This window comes from Dromiciops gliroides, chromosome 1 (genome assembly GCF_019393635.1).
Source record: "Dromiciops gliroides isolate mDroGli1 chromosome 1, mDroGli1.pri, whole genome shotgun sequence".
Lineage (NCBI taxonomy): Eukaryota > Metazoa > Chordata > Mammalia > Microbiotheria > Microbiotheriidae > Dromiciops > Dromiciops gliroides.
Genome location: NC_057861.1, coordinates 231,855,194 through 231,877,972, shown reverse-complemented (window position 1 = coordinate 231,877,972; position 22,779 = coordinate 231,855,194). Strand labels below are relative to the sequence as shown.

General features: G+C 40.7%; 1 protein-coding gene across 2 annotated transcripts in view; it reads left to right on the top strand.

Annotated features, from left to right (window-relative positions):
• The first annotated feature begins 2,564 nt into the window (after positions 1–2,564).
• Positions 2,565–22,779, top strand: part of SMCHD1 (structural maintenance of chromosomes flexible hinge domain containing 1) — a 175,891-nt gene continuing 155,676 nt past the window's right edge. For both annotated transcript variants that reach the window (XM_043963441.1, XM_043963450.1), the window contains exon 1: positions 2,565–2,874. In XM_043963441.1, coding sequence (XP_043819376.1) covers positions 2,704–2,874 — 171 coding nt within the window. In that variant the 5' untranslated portion in view covers positions 2,565–2,703. The remainder of the gene's footprint in view (positions 2,875–22,779) is intronic.

The window sequence follows — 22,779 nt, the reverse complement described above, 5'->3', positions numbered from 1 at the left end:
GAGGTACATAAAGGAGGCCAGTGTTACTGAATGGATAGAAGAGTAAATGGAATTGTGGGGCATGTAAGGTATAAGAATACTGTAAAGGTCAGTGGGGGCAAGGTGGATTATGGAGGGCTTTGATGGTCAGAAGATTTTATATTTGATGCACTGCAGATTATGCTTGCTCTGTATATGTGTATGAAAGAAACATGGTCAGGCCTGCATTTTATAAAGATCACTTTGGGAGCTGAGTGGTATATGGAATTATGACTTCTTGTTTTCACTGACCAGAATAACAAGCTGATGACACAGCATTTTCAATAAATGTGTGACATTACCATTTCTTTTATTTTGAGGCTAGTTTGTAAACCTTACTTACAATATAATAAGGTATTAGTCTGCAGCTAGGTGGCACAATGGATATGGTGTTGAGTCTGGAGTCAGGAAGATCTGAATTAGAATCCTGCCTCAGTCTTACTAAACTTAAACTGTGTGACCCTGGGCAAGTTACTTTACCTCTGGTTTGCCTCAGTTTCTTCATCTGTAAAACAGGGACAATAATAGCACCCACCTCCTAGGGTTGTTATGAGGATCAAAAATATAGTAATTGTAAACACCTCCACAGAGTAAGTGATTTATAAATGTTAGGTATTATTACTATTAAGCTAGTTGTGACTAGCTTATATTTTATAGTGGAAAATTCAACTTCAATATGAATGGTTTTGCACAAGTACAGCACTAGGCACCAAGGAAGGTTACACAGGAAATAGATACCACACAGCCTTCTCAGAGAATGTCTTCTTATAAAGTAAATACAAATACAGGTAAACATTAACTGCCTAAAGCAAATTAAAAAATACAGTTGAAAATGAACAGTGCAAACTTACATAAATAAATTTATATAGAAAAACGTTTCCCAAACAATTCAGGAAAATCTAAATTTGGCATCTGTTAAAATGCAGCAGCCCCTACAAGCCCTGACATATCTAAGACTAAGCGCTTTGGGCATTTATATACGAATTTTAAATTATCCATTTGACAAAACAAAAACAAAACTGGAGCCTCTGTAAGTCGCTAGTTTATCAAGTTGGCTTTTGTTGAAAAGACGGCTGATTGTTTCCAACCACTTTATAGCAATATTTAAAGAGGGAGAAGGTGCTAGTAAATGTTTTAAAAAGCCAAGTTCAAGTGCTTCTCCTAAAATCCGCCGGAATGGAACTAGGGCTATTTATTCCGGGCCAAAACCAAATGCAGTGATCATTTTAGTTTTGCCTATTAGATGCGGCCACGAATGAACAGGCGCCTTCTGGATTAAGGAGACGGTGTGGTTAAAGCGGGACCTACTATGTAGAGCAGGAAATTTTAATTTAGGGACTGTGAACTTGTTAGGATAAATGTAATTGGTTTCATCTATGTGTTTTATATATTTACAAATGTCGAAAAGGCGTCCATAGGCTTCAACAGACTGCCAAAAGGGTCCAAGGGACAAAAAAAGATTAAGATCCTCCTGGTTTGGGGAGGGGGCGGGCTGGGGGTCACACCGGTTATCACCCCAATATCTGAAAGCGAGTTCACCTGCAAAAAATGGAGAAAAGTTTTTCGGGAAAGGGCAGGCGAACGGGGATAATGGACTTGGCTAAGCATCTCCCCCTTTCCCCAAGGCGAGGCGGGATCAAGAGACTGGAACAAAGCGGGCGGGTGTTGTGCTGGGGTGAAGGGGTGAGGAAAAGGTCAGGGCCCCGGTTCGCACCAACCCCTTCCCCGCCAATCTCCCAAGCTCTGAAAACGATGAAAGAGCCGTCATTGGGCTCAAAACGTCAGCGCCGGCCACGTGGCTTTACGATGCTCGAGGCCGTCCAAGTGTCTCTTCCCCGAGCCAAATCAGGAGCCCGGAAGCGGCAAGCAAAGAGCGGGGCTGGAAGCTATTGGCACCGGAGCCTCCGGCGGCTCGGAAATGTCGGGCTCAAGGCTGCTGCCCTCCCGTCGCCCGTCCGAGCCCTCTACATCGTAGGATCCTACGCGCTAGACTGGCTTTGCCCTCCCAGCCTCGTGGGGCGGCGCTGCTGCCGTCTAATCACCTGTCATTCCCCTCTAGCTCCGCTAGGGTAAAAGAGGCGGAGCCCGTCCTCGAAGCTCCTCCTCCTCACGAAGGAGGCCTAGCCTGGGCTTCCACCGCCCCCGCGGGGGCCTGCGAGACTAGCCCCGCCCCTTCAGCCAACGCCGCCGCCGTCTCCTCCTGCGCCACAATCGGTTGCGGCCGCACCCCCCGCCGCCTCCGCCTAAGCCAGAACCTGACGTGCGGCCGGCTGCGGAGGGAGGTTCGGTGGCGCGGAGGCCTGGGAGCCCGTCGTCTCTCTTTGGATAACTGCGTTCCCTCCCCGCCCCCCGAAGGAGCGCCAAGGGCGCGGAAGTGACGTGAGAAGATGGGGGAGAGACTCGTTTGAATCCGTTCCCGGGTGATCCTCGCCCGCCCCTTCGCCGCCGCTGCCCCTCCGTTTTCCTCCGGGAGATCGGCAGCCGTCGCGTCGCCTCCACCGACAAGGCCGCGGGTCTTAGTTGGGCCTTAGTTTCCCCTACCCCCTCGTCCCGGTCCCCGTCACCGCTGGGTAGCTGGAGCTGTAACAGGCGACGCCGCGAGGGGAGCCCGAGCTGCGGCGCCGCTGAGAGGGGCGGCCGCCGCCGCCGCCGCCAGCGCTCCCGTCTTGTCTCCTCCCCCCAAATATGGCAGCGGCAGGCGGCGGCGGCGGCGGCGGGCCGGCCGAAGGCGGCGGGAGCGCTCGCCGCACCGTGTTCCTGTTCGACCGGCGCAAGGAGCAGTCGGAGGTCGGGGAGCGCGCGCTGCACTTGGACGAGGGCACCGGCTTCTCGAGCTTCCGCGGCGCCGTCTGTCAGGTGAGGAGGGAGCGCAGGAGGGGACGGGGCGGGCTGGGCAAAGCTGCGGCCGCCGTGGGCCGAGCAACCTGGCCGGGCCCGGGCCATAAACCTGTCACCCGATAGCAGCCCTCCAGCCGCCCCCGGGCCTGGGCTGGGGAATGCACGGCGGCGACCGGGAACCTGTTCGTGCGCTGCAAGACTCGCGGCCCCCCGCCGAACCGTCGTTTGCACGCTTTGCCCTTTCCCTCCCCAGCGCGTTGGCGCTAAGCCCCAACGCGCGAAGCACACGGGTCTCCCGGGTTGGAGGTGGTGGGCACGCTTTGCACCTTTCTCTGGTGTGTTGCGACCCTTGGAGACCTTGGGGGAGGAGAAGAAACGTGCCAGATGAAGGATGACTGACTTCTTCATCCTGCGGGCCAACGAAAGTTGTTTCCTGGAAGCGTCCCGACTTCAAAGTTGGCTTTTCTCGAATTTGTGTGCAACTTTTTCATCGATTAAAGAGGAAGTTGATTTGGTCTGGCTTCGAAATTAGTGTGATGTTGCCTTTTTACTTTTTTTTTTGGAGGTGTTGCCTTTTTTAAAAAGGGAGGAGGTGGGTTGAGAGATTGGTAGTATCCCTTGGGTTCTCAACAGTATGTGGTGGGGTTTGGTGGTGGGTTTTTGGTTTTGGGTTTTTTCTTGCTATTACAGTTTGGAAGTTGCAAAATCCCTATGGGCATGTTTGCAACAGGGTTGCCGAGTGATGCTGTAGTAGTTTCTCCACTTGGCTGGACCCATCAGACTCTTGGGGCATTATCATCTTTCAAAGATGATAGGTATGAAGGGTAGAGGAAAAACTTTGTGAAACCTATCCATATTTGGGATCTTTTTAGTATCTGCAGGTACTCGGGATTTTCTGAACTTGGACCCTGTTTCACAAATAATTAAACCCAAAAGTGTCCACTGGCAGCAATTCCCCCCCCCCAAAAAAAAACCCCAAAACATTGAATAACTTTACGATCTGGTATTTGTTTTGTGTTAAGATTTGTTTGATAGAAATACCCAGTTCTTTCCCCGGGTGGCTAAGATCTAGGAATATGCAAAGTGTTGAAGTGTGTTGTTAGATGTTTGGGTTTCTTTAAGAACAATTTAAAGCTTGAAACTTTCATGTATTTCCGTAACATTAAAAAAAAACACTTTTGATTTTACACTTTAGAGTTTTCTTTTCGCATCATTTGCTGACAATAGCAAAAGATCGTTTTTTTCAAAACATACATTGTATTATCAAAAAGGATTACAAGGCTGTTTGGATGTTAATAAATACCAGTTGCTTGATTTGGCTCTATGAAAGGTTAGATAGGATTATAACGGTTTGGGAATTTTAAATCTAAAACACTAAGCTGCGTGGGATAAATTCTGATGAGGTCAAACAGTTATACAAAAATATATTATGACCACCACCTTTTAAAATAAAATATTTAATTCAACAAAATGGTAATACAGTAAAATTTTGGTAATATGCACAATTTCTTGGTTAGTAGGATACTTTCATCATTAGGTAAACATGCATATGCACCTGAGCATACATAGAATAAATTTGTATTACTTTATTACAAGTGTTTCCAGGGAGGTTAATCAACAATTGTCACTCTGCTAGGTCATACAGGCAAAAACAATCCTTGCCTTCAGAGAGCTCACATTCTAAAAGGAGAGGCAACATGTAAATAACTAGATAGGGGCAGCTAGGTGGTGCAGTGGATAAAGCACTGACCCTGGATTCAGGAGTACCTGAGTTCAAATCCGGCCTCAGACACTTGACACTCACTAGCTGTGTGACCCTGGGCAAGTCACTTAACCCCCATTGCCCCACAAAAAAAAAAAAGAAAAAAATTAAATAACTAGATAAAAACAAACAAAACAGCCATATGTGTGTGCATATTTATTTATTAATTAATCTATTCATTTATTTACCTATTTATTTGTTTGCTTATTTATGTATACATAAGGACATGCATGCAACCATACTGTAATTTGAAGGTAAAATGAAAGGGGAAGAGACTAGTAGTTGGGGGAACTAGGAAGGGCCTCTTATACAAGGTGAGATTTGAGCTAACTCTTGAAGGAAGCCATGAAAACTTGAGAGGGTGGTGAGGAAGGAGCTCAGCTCATTTTCAGCTCATTCCTAGTGAATGCAAAGGCTATAGAAGATGAGAAATGGCTTATTATGTGGTGGGGGAATCAGTAAAATAGCCTGTTGTGCCTGGATTATTTTGTTGTTCAGTCATTTCAGTCCTATCCAACTCTTCGTGACCCCATTTGGGGTTTTCTTAGTAAAGATAGTTCCTTTATCTCGTTTTACAGATGAGGAAACTGGCAAACAAAATGATTTGTCCAGGGTTGCCTAGCTAGTGTCTGAGGCTGGATTTGAATTCAGGTCTTTCTGACTCCAGGCTGGGATCATAACAGAGTGCATTAAAGTGTAAGAAGAATGGAAAGACAGGAAGGGGCCAGATTGTGAAGAGCTTTATGCCAAACCTAAGAGTTTATAGGAAATCCACTAGAGGTTAATAGAGAGTCATTGGAGTTTTGAGTAGGAAAGCTTTGGCAGTTGAGGGCAGGAGTAAGTAGAGACTTGAAAAGCAGGGAACAGTTAGAATGCTGTTGAAGTAGTTAAGAGGTAGGGTGGGTGTGGGTGGGAGAGAGAAGAGAGAAAAGAGGAAGGAACTTACTGTAGAAATAAATATCACTTGGGTATGGTCGGGTGGGGTAAGTGAGGAGGACTCACTGTTGTCTGCTTGAATGCCTGGGAAGATTAGTAAAGGAGAAGTTTGGAAGATGGGAGGGTTTTGGGGGGAAAGATGAGTTCTGTTCTGTACTTGTTGACTTTGAGATATTTTATTGAATGATATATTCAGTTCTGGTGATGCTGGACTAGAGCTCAGGATAGAGACTAGGGTTGGATATATTTGATCTGAGAATTTTTGCATAGAAATGGTAATTGAATTTTTGGGAGCTGATGAGACCACAACTAAAACAGTTTAGGAGGGAAAAGAGAAGGCCTAAGACATAGCATTTGAGATGTGTATGGCTGGCACTCAGTAGTTAGCAGGTGTGGTAAAGAGGAACATACCTAGAGAAGTGGATGTAGAACCAAGAGAAGTATGTCACTAAAACTCAGAGAAGGGCGAGAATTGAGGAGTAAAAAGATGATCATCAGTGTTTTAAAGGTTGCAGAGTGGTCAGAAAGGATGAGGCTTGAGAAAAGGCCATTAAATTTGGCAAGAGATCACTGGTATCTTTGGAGAGAACAGTTTCAATTGAAAGAAGAGTTTGGAAAATAGACTGCAGAATATTTAGGAGAAAGTGAGAGGAGAGGACAGGCAATCATTTGGTGTGGGTGGTTTTCTTAAAGGAGTTTATCTGAGATGGAGAGGTAGGAGATAATAGGATAATAGTTGGCAGGTATGGTAGAATCAAGTGAGGGATTTTTAAGGTTGAAGGAGAGACACGGACAATGTTATAGGAAATAGGGAAGGAGCGCCATGTAGGTAGAATTGGTATGATGATTACTGCAAGCTGCCAAAGTAAAATGGGTAGAGGTGGGACATGGGACCAAGGGTACAGGTAGAGAAGTATTAGCATTCACAGAAGAAAAGGTCCACCTCATCATCAGTGAAGAGGGAAATAATGGGTTAAGATGTCCTAGTGATTTGAGTTAAGAGTGAGCTTCTTGTGAATGACCTCATTTCCTCCCCCCCCCCCCCCCATCAGGCTATCTTCTTTTGAGAGAGTATAGGGAGGAGGTTTAGTAGGAGGCTTTGAAGAGAGAATAAAAATTTTGGAATAGTCATTGTGGAGAGTAAGACAGAACATTTATTAGGGAGGAGTAAGAGTAAGTTTACCTTGATCCTTTGAGGGTCCTGTTGAGATTAGATAACATAAATTTATAGAGGACCCAGTGAGCATGGTTTTCTGATTTTTTTTTCTAGTTTGGTTCTGCAGCTTCTAAGTAGGAGCAAAAGAGGTTATTGGTGGGAGTAATCCAAGACTAGTTTGTGATAGGACAAATGGGGGAAAAGATTCAAGAGTAGGGATTAGTGGAGAGTGGAGACCTGGTTTACTAAAGGGGAAAAAGAGAGTGTTATTGCAGGGTTATGGCTCTGGAAACAACTAAGAGGTTAGGGAATGAAGATCATTGTAAGGACAAAGAACAGACTTAGATATGGTTAGTAAGGCATATGGAAGGATGGAAATTATATAAAATATCAGCTAAAGGAATTTCAGAATGGTAGTAAGGCATATAGAAAGATGTAATGGCACAAGATTATGATCAGATGACATAATTTTAGAGATCATGGATATAGAATAGAAAACTTTTGGTGACAAGCACATATTTTTGAGGTAGACTGGAGGAGTAGGTCATGTGAATTGGATAGAAAAAGGAACTGGGAATTAGGGTATTTGGGGGAATATCAACATTAAAGCTCCATATTATGAAGGCAGGAGTCAGTTGGGATGGAGACAGGCACTAGTGTGAGCCAGGCACTGAACTCTGAAGAAAGAAAGTAGAATATTCTGGTAGTAGAGAGATAATAGTTAACCAGAATCTGGATTAGGTGATAAATTTGGATATTGAATCCCAAAGAAGAGAGGTTCCTGAGTGGTGGTAGTAGAGGGGGAGGGTCATGGAAGCAGGGAGTTTTCTGACTCCTCTGCTGTTGACCAGTGGATAGAGGTGTGTGTGTGGGGGGTAGGACATGAGACAAAATATAGTCAGCACTGAAAGAGTAGTGAGAGAATTAGTGTCATCAGAAGGGAGCCAGGTCTCAGTGAGTTCCATAAATGGACAAGGCGAGAAAGGATGAGTTTTAAGATGAAAGGAATTTTGTTAATTATGGATCAGGTATTCCAGAGTTCCAAATGCCACAGTGGAAGGGATGAGCAAATCTGGAGTGGGACATTGGAGGGGGGAAAAGGGAGGGTTGAAGAGGATGGGAATAAGAGAGTGGGCAGTGGGGGGATGAAAAATGGTGGGTGAGGAAAAGGGTTTGTACAATATTTGGGGGGGGGTCAGAATCACTGGGATAGTAACAGTATAAGAAGGAGAAAAAGTATACTAACCAGTTATTAATGAAAGATTAGTCTAGGCAGACCAGTATCAATGGTTGGAGAAAGATTCCTTCAGAGAGGTAGGCAGGTTCTTACTGTTCAAGGTTCCTTCAGGCAGCCCCCCTATTATGAGGGCAGAAATTGGGATGGAGAGAGCTACTGGTGTGAGGCAGACCCTGAACTCTTGCTAAAGGAAGCAAAATGTTCTGGCAGTGAAGAGATAATGGTCATTAGAAGAAATAACATGTGGTAGAAATAAAAATATGAGTGTCATGGAAGTTAGGAGAGAAAATATTAAGAAGGGGGTGGGGTGGTGGTAGTTATTATTGTCAAATTCAGTAGACAGTGAAGGTGGAAGAAGATGGAGGAAAAACAATTTTGGCAATTAGAAGGTCACTGATTATTTTTGAGAGAATAGTTTTAGTACTGTTGTTCAGCCATGTCCTGGGTGACTCCACTTAGGATTTTCTTGGCAAAGATACTCTAATGGTTTGCCATTTCCTTCTCCAGCTCATTTTACAGATAAGGAAACTGAGGCAAACAGGGTGAGGTGACTTGCTTACAGTCACATAGCTAGTAAGTATCTGAGGCCAGATTTGAACTCTGGAAGATGACTCCATACTCCAGGCTGAGCACTCTCTCCACTGTGCTACCTAGCTGCCATTAGTTTTAGTAATAGCTAAATCTTAAGTACATAGAGTAAGGCAGTAGAGCTACATAGCATAGATTATATTTTCTTTTTTTTTAAATTAATAAAGTATTTTTTTCCATTACATGTAAAGATAGATTATATTTTCTAAATTAAATTATACTTATTTTTTCAATTAGCAAGCATTTATTTTCACTTTATCTCATTACTCCACTCTGGGGGAAAAAGAAAAAGCAGATTTTGTACAAATCATAAATATCAAGCAAAACAAATTCCCACATTGGCTGTGTCCAAAATGTCTTATGGTGTCACTCCTTAGCACTGCCTTCGAATGCATTCAAGGATCCATAAGAAAGCCTTTATTAGATCCCACCACCCTCAAAAGCTATCATCTAATATTTCTCTTTCCCAGACAAATTCCTAGGGGAAAAAAAAAAAACTGTCTACTGCCTTGACTTCCTCTTCTCTCACTCTTTGCAGTCTAGCTTCTTATCTCTTCACTGAATTGGGAATTGTTCTCTCCAAAGTTCAATGATCACTGAACTCAGTCTTCTCAATCTTCATCCTTGTTTTGTTTTTTTGTTGCATTTGACATTGTTGATCATACTCTCTTCTCTGGATTTTTGTGACACTCTTTTCTGGTTCTCTTCCTTATATGATCATTCCTTTTCAGTCTCTTTTGCTTGTTTATCCTATACCTAATTATGGGTGTCCTTCAAGGCTGTCCTAGGCTTTCTTCTCTCTACTCAAACTCTTTCTTGGTAATCTCATTAATTCTTTTGGGTTTAATTATCATCTATGCAGGTGACTCACATCAACCTTAGTCTCTCCCCTGAGCTTCAGCTTTGTATTACCACTTGCTTTTTTCAGCTCTGTATTACTACTTGCTTATTGGGGATTTTCAACTGCCTCTGGACATGTCTAAAAGAGAGCTCATCTTTTCCTCAAAACTCAACCCTTTTCTAAACTTTCCTTTTCATCATTTTTCTAGTCAGGAAGTCAACAGTAGCTAGCTTTTATATAATGCTTTTTAAGGTTTGTAAAACACTTTACATAGATTATCATATTTCATCATCAGTCTTACTTCTGGTTAGGAAGTCAGCAGTAAGCTAGCATTTATATAATGCGTTTTGAGGTTTTTAAAACATTTTACTTGTGTTATCTATTTAATTTGATCCTCACAACCACCCTATTAGGTAGATACGAAGAAAATAAGCACTTATTAATTACTGTGTGCCAGGAATTGTGCTAAACAGGTTACAAATAACTCATTTAGGGGCAGCTAGGTGGCGCAGTGGATAGAGCACCGGCCCTGTAGTCAGGAGTACCTGAGTTCAAATCCTGTCTCAGACACTTGACACTTACTAGCTGTGTGACCCTGGGCAAGTCACTTAACCCCCATTGCCTCACACACAAAAAAAGAAATTAAAAAAAATAAAAAAACAAGTAACTTTAAAAAAACAAACAAACAAATAACTCATTTAATTCTTACAGCAACCCTGGATGGGAGATGCTATTATTATTCTCATTTTACTGTTGAGGAAGGCGAAGTTGAGAGAGGTTAAATGACTTGCCCTAGGGTCACACAGCTGAAAAGTGTTTGAGGCAGGTCTCAAGGTAGTCTTGACTCCCAAGTCCAGTCCTCTATCCACTGTGCTTTCTACCTGCCAATACTCATTTATTCAGTGTTTGCTAAGTGTCAGGCACTATTAAGCTCTGGTGAAATAAAGAAAGGCAGGGGGCAGTTACGTGGCCCAGTGGATACAGCACCGTGGCCCAGTGGATACAGCACCGGCCCTGGATTCAGGAGGACCTGAGTTCAAATTCGGTCTCCGACACAACGCTTGTTAGCTGTGTGACCCTGGGCAAGTAAGTCACTTAACCCTCATTGCTCCACCCAAAAAAAGAAAGAAAGGCAAAACCAGCCCCTGCCCTCAGGGAACTCACATTTTAATGGTCCACAAAGTTGTTTCACTCACTCTTCTTCACAAAATCTTCCCCTTTTTATAACATTCCTTATGCCTTATATCCGAACCCTTTTCATAACTCACAAAGCTACCACCTTACTTCTAGCACTTATCACTTCTCAGATTTTTGTAACATATTACTACTAACTGGCCAAGTCAAATTACTAGGTGGTCAGTTGCCTCAATCAAGTCTCTTTCCATTACATTTCTGTCCAAGTTCTTTTCCATGAGTGGTGATTTAATGATATAATTTCTCTACTTACTCAATTCCAGTGGCTTCCTATTGACTAGAATAAAATATAAAATCCTCTGTTTAATTTTTAAGTCCCTTAATAAATTGGCCCTGACCTGTCTTCCTCAGGGTTAACTAGTCTTTACTCCCTCCCTCTGATTCAGCCAAACTTGTTTCTTATCCATTTCACTTGCTCTCTTCCTGTTTATCTGTTTTGTTGTTTGTTTTATTTTATTTTGTTTTGTTTTGTTTTTTACTAACCATACCTCTTGGCTTATTGAGCTCCCTTTTCACCTCAGTCTCATAGAATTCTCTAAGATGTCACTCAAGTTCCATCTTCTTCATGAAACCTTTTCCTGATCTTCACTCCTTCCACTTTCTCCCCATCCCCAAGTGCTAGGTTACTGACCTGTCACTTCTGCCACCTCCTCCTGGGAGCTGAGACTAGTCCCAAACCCTTCCCTCCCATTTTTAATTTGCATAATGAAATTTATGTAAATTGAGAACTATTTATATTTATTTTCTTTGTATTTTGTATATTCTGTATATGTTTGTTTTCCCATTAGGATGCAAGCTTCTTGGGAGAAGTGATAGTTTAATTCTTTGTATCACTAATAAATACTGTGTTTGGCACTTAGTGTTTGATGCTTTTTGATTAATTGCTACCTTTGCTTTTCTTTTTTTTTGGTGGGAATAGATTTTTTTTTAAGTGAGGTAATTGGGGTTAAGTGACTTGCCCAGGGTCACACAGCTAGTAAGTGTTAAGTGTCTGAGGTCAGATTTGAACTCAGGTCCTCCTGACTCCAGGGCTGGTGCTCTATCTACTGTGCCACCTAACCGCCCTGCCTTTGCTTTTCAAAGACTATCAAGCTCAGGAATGCTTGGAAGTCTTTCAATCAATTTCAAGAAAAATCAATTCCTTTCTATCTACGATGATATTTAGATTTTCTGAACAAGTTAATTTGGGGCAGAAACTCTTCCTTGCTTTTTTTAGAAATATCATATTCCAGGCTTTTCTGCCTTTTCTCTTAATTGATGTGTAGTCCTTTATGATTGTCTAGGATTATTTTGATATATGATCTTTTTCCTCCTGATTACTTGAAGAATTTTTTATTTTTTAAACTTACGGGCCCTGGACCATGGTAAACCCACTTCTTGGTATATTATAACTAGAAGTTTCCTTTGTGGTTACCAGTGGCTGTTTCTGTTACTTTTGTATAGTTTTCTTTTGTGATTTCTTGACATTCTGCATTTTAAGTTTTTTGTTTTATTATGTTTTTTCTTTTGATTTATAGATCTTTTCCATGAGGCTGTGCAGCATTCTAGGGTTTCATGCAAGCAATATTAAGTCAGTTGCACACAGGGAAATATAGAAAACCCTACCATCATCAGGGAATCTTAACCTTGCACTCAGCATTATGTCTCCTCCACAATAATGGTGAACTCTCTTGAGCATATATCTCCATGTTTTATGCTTTGTTTTTGATTAGGGGATGAATCTATAGGGTTGTTTCTGTTGTTTTGTCTTTCAGGGATTCTTGAAGAATTTTAATGTGTGGTTAGGAGAAAATTTGTTGAAAAAGGGTCTTTATGTAATGTGTTTTATCAGTATTTAATCTGGACAGACAGTGCAGCTGGGAGGAAATTGGGTCCACAATTCAATAGGAGGTGTGAATTTCCTTTGGGAAATTGTAAAGCTTATTTAATGATTCTAAGATTCACCCATAAACAATGACCTATCTTAAATACCAATATTCTTTTAAAAATACAATTTTTTTCTTATGAACTTAACAAAACTTCATTCTACACAAACCTTTCCATATAAAAATAAGATTGTGTGTGAAATTGAATCTTAGTTTATACTTTTTTTGGGGGGGGGGGAAGGCAATTGGGGTTGTGACTTGCCCAGGGTCACATGGCTAGTAAGTGTTAAGTGTCTGAGGTCGGATTTGAACTCAGGTCCTCCTAAATCCAGGGCCAGTGCTCTATCCACCACACCATCTAGCTGCCCCCAGTTTATAATACATTTGTCTCATTCTGAACTTCTTTCTGTTTTTTTCTGTGTATTAAAAAAAATTGACACTCTTCTTCCCTTTTTTGTGGTATCGCTATTAGTCACTCAGATATTTGCCCCCAATTAAAAGCCTTCCCTTGTAACAAGCATAGTCAAGCAAAACAAATTCACACATTGTCCATGTCCAAAAATATATCTCATTCAGCTTATCTAGTCACATCACCTCTCAAGTCTGCAGATAGCATGCTTCATCATTGGTCCTCTGGAGTCTAATACTAACATTCTGTGTTTTGGTGAACCATGGCATACAATAGGCTACAAAGAATTATAAATCACCACACAGAAGACAGCAATAAAGTGCGTGCTGGGTTATAGCAGGTCACAACATGACAAACTTCAAAGAATAGCCAGAATGCCCCACTGGTATCCTTGAAAAGTTAGGAGAAAGTGAAAAAAAAATCTCTGAACATGTTTGATGTACCACAGGAGTTGAATAGGTTGGGCAGGTAGGGATAGATTATAATTCACATTTTGGGGGGAATGCCTAAGTTATTGGGATCATAGATCTATTTGAGTAGGGGTTTTTTGTTGTTGTTTTTGTTTTTTTTTGCAGAGCAATCCGGATTGTTACTTGCCCAAGGTCACACAGCTAGCAAGTGTCAAGTTTCTGAGGCCCATCAATTGAGGAATAGCTAAAAAATTGTGGTACTTGAAAATAATGGAATATTACTATTTAAGAAAAAACAATGTTGTTGTATGATAAATACAAAAAGAAGAATGGAAATATCGACATGAACTGGATTGAATTTAAGCCCTTCTGAATCCAGGGCCAGTGCTTTTATCCACTGTAGTACCACCTAGCAGCCCCCTTGAGTAAGTTTTTTTCCTGTTCTTTTTTTTTTTTTTAAGTGAGGCAATTGGAGTTAAGTGACTTGCCTAGGGTTATACAGCTAGTAAGTGTTGTGTCTGAGGCCGAATTTGAACTCAGGTACTCCTGACTCCAGGGCCGGTGCTCTATCCACTGCGCCACCTAGCTGCCCCAGTTTTTTTCTAGGAGCCTGGTGATTGCTGAGTGATTTTTCCTGTTTCAGGTTGTTTTTGATTCCGGAGTTGTGAGAACATATATTATATCTATTATCTTTTGGCTTTGCTATAATATTTTTTTGTATCATCGAATTTTCTATTTAATTTTCCATCCTTTTTTTCAGAGCATCCATTATTTTACTAAGGTTTTCCAGTTTCTGTTCTGTTTATTATTTTATTTTTCATGTTAGGACTCCTTGTTAAGAGCTCTTAATTTCATACTTTCCACTTTTATTTCCTTTTCCAGGTATTCCTAGTGTTTATAACCATTTCATTATGTATTCTGGGATTCTGCTTGTGATTTATTCAGAATTATTCCTTTTTTTTGTTGTTGTTGCTTCTTAGAATCTTCTTAGTATTTCCTTTTAAAAAATAAGTTTTTATTAATATTTTCTGTTTTCTTATATCATCGGGTTATTGCATGTATAACTCCTCCCCCCAGAGAGCCATTGTGGAAATAGTAATTTTCTTAGAAATTCCATGTGGAAATAGTAATTTTCTTAGAGAGGAAAAACAGTACAATTAATGATACATTGAAAAAATTCTGAAAACATGTGAAAAGGGTAACACCTGTGGACCTTCTACTTCCATGAAAGGGTAGGTTGGGGGGGGATGTCTTCTCATCTCTCTATTCAATTCCTGTTTAATCTTTATAATTTTGTTAAACTTACTTTTGATTTTTTGGGGTATTTTTTCTGTTTACATTGTTGTAGTTGTTACTATGTAGATTGTTTTCCTGTTTATGTTTACTTAATTCTGCATCAGTTCATGTAGATATTTCCATGCTTCTTTTTGTATTTATCACACAATGTTGTTTTTTTCTTAAATAGTAATATTCCATTATTTTCATGTACCACAATTTTTTAGCTATTCCTCAATTGATGGGCATCTACTTTGTTTCCAATTTTTAGCTATCACAAAAAATCTTGCTATAAATTTTTATTGATGGCTTCTTTGAGGTATTAGCCCACTAATAAGAGTTTTTGGTACAAAGGTTTTGGATGATTTAGTCACTTTATTTGCATACTTCCAGATTCCTTTCAAAATTGTTGTGTCATGTTGCTGTTCCACTAACAATATATTATTAATGTGCCTATCTTTCTACAATCCCACCAGCATTGATTGTTGAAATTTTTCGTCATTGACAATTTACAGGGTGTGAGGTGAAATCTCAGGGTTGTTTTGATTTGCATTTTTCTTATTAGAGATTTGGAGTATTTTTTATGTGATTGTGAATACTTTGCAGTTCTTTGAGAACTATTTGTTCATATCCTTTGAAATTTATCTGTTGGGAAATGGCTATTAGTCTTATATAGATTTATTATTTATCTATCTTGGAAATCAAACCTTTATCAGTGATCTGATACAAAGTTTTTTTTCCCCATTTGATGACTTCCCTTTTTATCCTTATATGCATTAATGTTGTATGCATAGAGAAAATTTTCAGTTTCAAGTAATTAGTTATGTGTTTTTATCTTTTGTAATTGCCGCTATATATTGCTTGGTTAAGAATACATATCTTCTACCCATAGCTGTGAGATGTATACGATCTGTTTCTCTTCTAATTTTTTTTTGGTAGAATGATCTTTAATATTAAAGTCATATGTCCATTTAGACTGTGTTGTAGAGTATGCTGTAAGATTTTGGTCTCAGTCTACTTTCTGCCAGGCTGCTTTAAAGTTTCTCCTGCAATTTTTACCAAATAGGGAGTTTCTCCCTAGGTAATTTGTTTTCCACTTTATTAAACAACACTTGGTTATTGATTTTGGTTGTTTCTGAATCTCCTTTGTCTAATCTGTCTCAGTGTTCTTTAACCAATATCAGATGGTTTGGATGACTACTGCTTCATGGTATAGTTTGAGGTTGGGAAGTGCTATTTCCTCTTTATCCTTTTTATAATTTCTTTTGATATTCTACATCTTTTGCTTTTCCAAATGCATTTTGTTATTATTTGATTGACATATCATTAAAAATGTAAAATCTTGGTAGTATTGTCATTTTTATTACATTGGCTGGCCTTGCCAGAGCACTGAATATTCCTCAAGATACTTAGGTTATTTTTTATTTCTTTCAGGAGCACTTTGTAATTGAATCTAGACAAGTTTTTTCTATGCTTTAGGAGGTTGCTGCCCAGATATTTTATGCATTTTGTAATTATTTGTAATAGGATTTCCCTTTTGATTGCTTCTTACGTTTTACAGTTTTCCAAATGAACTGTCAAATCATCAGCAAATAGGAATAGTTACCTTTTTTTTTGACCTATCTTTATGCCTTTAGTGTAGAAGGTGAAAGAAGTTTGCTGATTAAGTTCTGCTTCAGTAAGCATCATTTTAAGGTTGTTGTTTTTTTCGTTTTTTGGGGGGGGGCAATGAGGTTTAAGTGACTTGCCCAGAGTCACACAGCTAGTAAGTGTCAAGTGTCTGAGGCCAGTTTTGAACTCAGGTCTTCCTGAATCCAGGGCTGGCGATTTATCCACTGTGCCACCTAGCTACCCCTAGTTTGCTTGCTTTTTTAAAAAAAATTTATTCTTTTGTTTGTTTTTTGTGAGGCAATGGGGGTTAAGTGACTTGCCCAGGTTCACACAGCTAGTAAGTGTCAAGTGTCTGAGGCCAGATTTAAACTCAGGCACTCCTGAATCCAGGGCCAGTGCTCCATCCACTGTGCCACCTAGCTGCCCCCTTTGTTTGTTTGTTTGTTGAGGCAATTGGGGTTAAGTGACTTGCCTAGGGTCACACAGCTAGTAATTGTTAAGTGTCTGAGGTCAGATTTGAACTCAGGTCCTCCTGAATCCAGGGCCAGTGCTCTATCCACTGCGCCACCTAGCTGCCCCCTCCCTTTGTTTTTTAATCTTTTGTATTTTGGGTGTCCTGGATTGTAGAGACAGCTGAAATTGCTTTATCTTTGGCATATAATTTCTCTTTTAGACATGTCTGAGAGGTCACAGAAATCAGAAAATGTCCATTTCCTTCACCTTGTTGCTCACATGACCAAGAAGTCTTTTTTTTTTTCATTGTTATTAGGATTTTTTGTTTGCTTACTTTTTTTCAGTTCCTCTGCTTTCAGAAAATGCCCATTTCTTCCCTTATGGGTCTTCAGTTCTGTACTTTTAAGTTTTTTAGGGCTGGAGTATTCTAATTGAATTGCTTCCAAGAAGATAGTCTTATAGGGATGCCTGTTATCCCCCCCTGCCTCAGTCCCCCTTTTCTTTTCAAACTTGATTGTAGCTGCTAGAATCGTTGCTTTGTGGAGTCTTTCATAGGGATGTCTAGAGAGAAGGGGGTTGGTGAGTGATAGTAACCATCACCATGTGGAGCACTTAGCTATCAGTTTGGCATCTGGGATATGGGCAGTGAACGGGGTTTTATAGCAGCCACATGGATCCTGTGCATAGATTCCTTTGCAGGGGACTAGAGATGGGAATAGAGAGCAAACAAGTCAATAGCAGCCCAGCCCCTTATGGTAGGATTAAATTTTTATTTGCTCATTCTTCTTGCTCACTTTCTGACTTTAGACTTGATGTTAGGACAGGGCTCTGTGCACTTCTGGAAGGAGTGTCTTCACTGAGTTTGTGCTCTCTTGGGTCTTCTGCTTTTTTGAGTATTGAGTGCTGTATTATCATAGGATCTCTGGGATGTCTCAGCCTAGGGACCTACAAGCTTTCAGTGCTCCCAGAGTGGAATGGTTCAGGGCAGAGTCTAAATTGTTGACCTCCTTGGTCTCAACTGTGTAAATTTCTGACCTGGACTTTTGTTTGAACAACACACCTGTAGGCTTGCTCATGGATGGATTTCTAGTAGATGCTCCTGTTGCAGAGTGACAGAACTGCACATTCCATTTTCTTTTGGGATTCCTGTTCTGGTTTCAGTCTTTTTGGGAGTCTGGCATTGAGAACCCTGCTCTACTCCAGTTGTTAGAGCCCCAAAGTTGCTGCTTTCTTCTGAACTTGCTCCTCTGCTCGGTACTCAGCCTCACCCTTACGTGATACCCCTAGGTTTAGATTTCACTCTTAAATCTGCTCTGCATTTGTAACCCAGAATTGGGGAAAGAAAAGGAATAAATGGCTATGTGATCTTCATGACAACCTTTAGAAGGTAGGTGCTATTATGATCTCTATTTTATAGTTGAAGAAACCAAGGCAGAGAAAAGTTAAGTGCATTGTTCAGGGTCACACAATTACTAAGTGTCGGAAGTGAGATTTGAACTCATCTCCGATCACCCTTTTTCCAGGCCCAGTACTCTTTTCATTGTGCTTACTACTGCTGTGCAGTGAAACAGAGCTTCCAGGTTGTCATCTATACCTCCATCCTGCACAAGGTAAATCCATTCTGAGTCAGTCTGGGCCCATTTCTTCTGGTGTGTAGCTTTTGCCCTCTTTTGAGACCCTGCACTGGAATACTCCTTGCTGCCAATCCTGGCTGGACCTGGTTCCTAGTGTTCCAATACTTGTATCTTCACATAATGACTAGGGCTGGAAAAATGACTCAGCTGTGATTTTGCTCTTAGATTTATTAATCAGAATTGGGTGTGATGTATTTTCTAAATATTTGTGGAGGGAGCTAGGTGACACAGTGGATAAAGCATTGGCCCTGCATTCAGGAATACCTGAGTTCAAGTCCAACCTCAGATACTTGACACTTATCTTAGCTGTGTGGCCCTGGGCAAGTGGCTTATTCCTCATTGTCCCACCAAAAAACCCACCCCAAAACAAAAAAACACCTAGATCTAAATATTTGTGGAGGAGTTGGAAAGAGTTCAAATGTACTTCTTCCTGCTACTCTGCTATCTGGCCTCTGACTCCAGTTGTTTTTCTGTATTTTACATAAATTGTTCTCCTGCTTTTGCTTTACTGCACTCATCACTTCATACATATTTCTAGGTTTCTCTGAATCTCTCTCATCAGTTTTTAAAGTGTTATAAAGTACTTAGATATATATCATAATTTGTCTAGCCATTGCCTGGTTGGTAAGTACACACTCAGATTTCTGGTTCTTTATGAGAACAAAAAAGTGCTATTAGGTGAGAGATAATTTAGTAGGGGTTAGAAGGAAAAGAAAGTAGTACTGTTTTATGGCTTACTACTGAGGCAGCTCTTTGTTAATTTGATAACAGTACAGAGGCCTGTCTTATTGGGACATTTTTCTAAGATGTGAAAAGAGCCATACGATGTTATTCCAAATAGGTTTACTACCTGTTTCTTGTGATTTACATAGCTATATGTTCATTCAACAGGTATTTAAGAGGCTACTATATTCCAAGCACTGTCCTAATTATTGGGGAGTACAAAGAAAAAAAAATGGTTCCTGGCTTTGAGGAACTTGTGTTCTTTTGGGAAACCCCTTAGACCTCCCACCCTCCTGATGACAAGGATATCCCTGGCCTGTCAGTCCAAAACTGGTTGTACTTTCATTCCTACCCCCAACTCCTTTCTGGTGGGGAGTCTGAATATTTCTTGCTCCCTTTTGTTACTTCCAGACTCTCCCTCTATCACTAAGTAAGTAACTTCTCCTTTGAAGTTCATTCATTCTATATTTTATCATCCATCCACTTAAGATTCTGGTAAGCTTTTTTTTTTTTTTAAATTTTTATTTATTTATTTTTTAGTGAGGCAATTGGGGTTAAGTGACTTGCCCAGGGTCACACAGCTAGTAAGTGTTAAGTGTCTGAGGCTGGATTTGAACTCAGGCACTCCTGACTCCAGGGCTGGTGCTCTAACCACTGTGCCACCTAGCTGCCCCTTTGGTAAGCTTTTGTAGCCATCTGTAGGATATTCTTCTTCCTTCCTCAGTGGGTTAAATGCTTAGCTTACAATCTTTTATACCTCCCAACTCTTGCCCTCATACCAAGGGGACTTTGATATGTATATTGATACTCTTTATCAAAGTTACAATGTCCCAGCACCTCAGCTGCACATGGTCATACCCTTCATCTTGTCATCACCTACAATTGTTTCACTTCTGTGTTTATGAAATTCTTTTATTTGATCATAATCTTTTGGCATTCTACCTTTCTTTCTGCCTTATGATCCCTAATTCCTTCCTTCATCCTTAGCATGACCTCCAATCCCTTTACCTCTCAGTTCTTTCCCAAACCATAATCCTTGAACTTGTTTCCCCATCTTAACTCATTGGTGAACCAATTCAATTTTACAATGTCCTCTTCTCTTGAATTCTCTTTCTACCTCTTCCCCCAAATGCCCCCTTATCATGTCACCAATCTTACTCTGACAAGCTCCAGCCTTGGATTACTCTCATCATTCACTACCTTTGCTCCTATACACGTGTTGCTGAATGAAAGTAGAAAAAAAAATCACAAAACTGTATATAGTACATAAGAAGTTTATATTATATAATCTTACCTGGGCCAAACAGCAAGGCATTGCTTTGTAATTGATTTTATTCTCCCATTCATCATATCTGCTATTTCAAATCTTTTTATCCCTTCTCCAACCTCCTAAGTGGGGTCAGTCCCCTTCTTCCCATACCCTTTGAGCTGAGAGCTTTGCTGTGGAAATGGAATGATGAGTTTACTAATCACCTTAGTTTTCTTGAGTTCCCTTATGATCCAAATGAATCAAAATCAGCCAGTCAGGAGATGGAATGAGTGTTGCTCAAGTTTGATATATCAAAGGGACAGCTAGGTGGCGCAGTGGATAGAGCACTGGCCCTGGATTCAGGAGGACCTGAGTTCAAATTTGGCCTCAGACACTTGATACTCAACTAGCTGTGTGACCCTGGGCAAGTCACTTAACCCTCATTGCCCCACCAACAAGAAAAAAAAAGTTTGATATATCAGTAGTCCTTTGTGGTGTCCACTGGGTGAACCCAGAACACCTTTGCTTTGCCAGCAACCACAAAGCTAGCTCATACTGGTTCATACCAGCCCCAAATGGGCAGAGCTCACACAAACATTCTGATTCTGAGTACTCTAATTCTCCTGTTCTCCTGCTTCCCTTTGTTGTAAAACCATATAAACCACCCTCTAAAACCCCAAACGTTTGAGCAGTAGAGTAGGTTCTGTTGTTCTCTGCACCATGCTCCACTTGTGCAATAAATGCTTCTGAGTTTGCACTTGAAATGTGCCTTTGTTCCCTCTGTTCAGGCAGACACTGTATCCCAGTTAATTAAAATGCCGGTTAATTAGTGCAAATCCCTCCACAGGAACAGTTTCATCTTATTTTATCATTTAATCTAGTTTTATCTTATTTTCTCCAGGAAATTGTTCTTTCTATAATCTCCACTTTCTCACAAATCTTCAAGTTCTCTTTATTTTCTGACTGCTTTCCTGTTCTCTACAAACATGTCTTTCTCCCTGATAGCTATTGGTTCTATGTCTCTTCTCTGCTTTTATGGCTAAATTCATTGAAAAGACTGTTTACAATCACTCCATTTTCTTTCCTCGCTCTCTTTTAAAAAATTATTTTAAAAAAAATTTTAGTGAGGCAATTGGGGTCAAGTGACTTGCCCAGGGTCACACAGCTAGTAAGTGTTAAGTGTCTGAGGCTGGATTTGAACTCAGGTACTCCTGACTCCAGGGCTGGTGCTCTATCCACTACATCACCTAGCTGCCCCTCCTCTCATTCTTAGTTCTTTGAAGTCTGGGTTCTCACTTAATCATGTAACTGGAATGATTCCTTCCAAAGGTACTAATAATGTCTTAATTGTGAAATCTATTGTTTTTTTCTCAGTCCTCATCCTTTTTGATATCTCCACAGCTTTTGATACTCTGAATCACCCTTTTCTTGGATGTTTTCTTTAACTCTGAATCGCCTTCTCTCAGTTGTTTTCTTTAGGATTTTGTGAAACTGCTCTCTACTGGTTCTACCACCTGTTGTCTTTGCAGAATCTTCATCATATAGCACCTGCTGCGTATCCCACAGGTTTTGAGTCCTCTTCTCCCTCTTAACTATTTCACTTGATGATCTCATTAGCTGTTGTGGTTTCTATTATCATCTTTGCCAGTTCTTAGTTCTGTTTACCTAACCATCATTCTTGTATCTTCAGCTGCTTTTTGGACATTTCAAATTGGACATTGCATAAACATCTTGAACTTAGTAAATCTAAAACTAAACTCTCATTTGTCTCCAAACTCTCCTGTCTACCTGACTTTTTTTTCTATTAAGTGTCAGGGGTACCACCACCATCCTTTCAAATTAGCTGTCATTCTTTACTCCTCATTATATATCTCAAGTCCCAATCCTCCCTTTTCCAATTTGTTGCCAAGTCAGGTTGATTCTACCTTCCTAACATTTCTCAGATATGCCATTTTATCTTCTCAGATACTGCTGATTCACTACCCTGATGCAGGCCGCTCATTGTCTTACTCCTACAGTATAGTGCTCTGCCTCAAGTCTTTCCCCACTCTGCTCCACTCCACAAAAGGAACTTCCTAAAGTGTTGGTTTGATCATATATCAAAACATCTCTAGTCATTAAACATGACTACCTTGTCTCTAGGATCAAATAGAAAATCCTCTGCTTGTGGTTTTTTTTTGGGGGGGGGCAGGACAGTGAGGGTTAAGTGACTTTCCCAGGGTCACCACAGCTAGTAGGTGTCAAGTGTCTGAGGTCATATTTGAACTCAGGTCCTCCTGAATCCTGGGCCAGTGCTTTATCCACTGTGCCACCTAGCTGCTCCCACTCTGCTTGGTTTTTAAAGCCCTAATAACCTGGACTCTTCCTACCTTTCCATAATTATTACACCATATTATTTTTTTTTCTTCTTTTTTTTTTTACGGGGCAATGGGGGTTAAGTGACTTGCCCAGGATCACACAGCTAGTAAGTGTCAAGTGTCTTAGGTCAAATTTGAACTAGGGTCCTCCTCAATCCAGGGCCAGTGCTTTATCCACTGCGCCACCTAGCTGCCCCTCTTTGTTCTTTTTCTGCTTTATGTA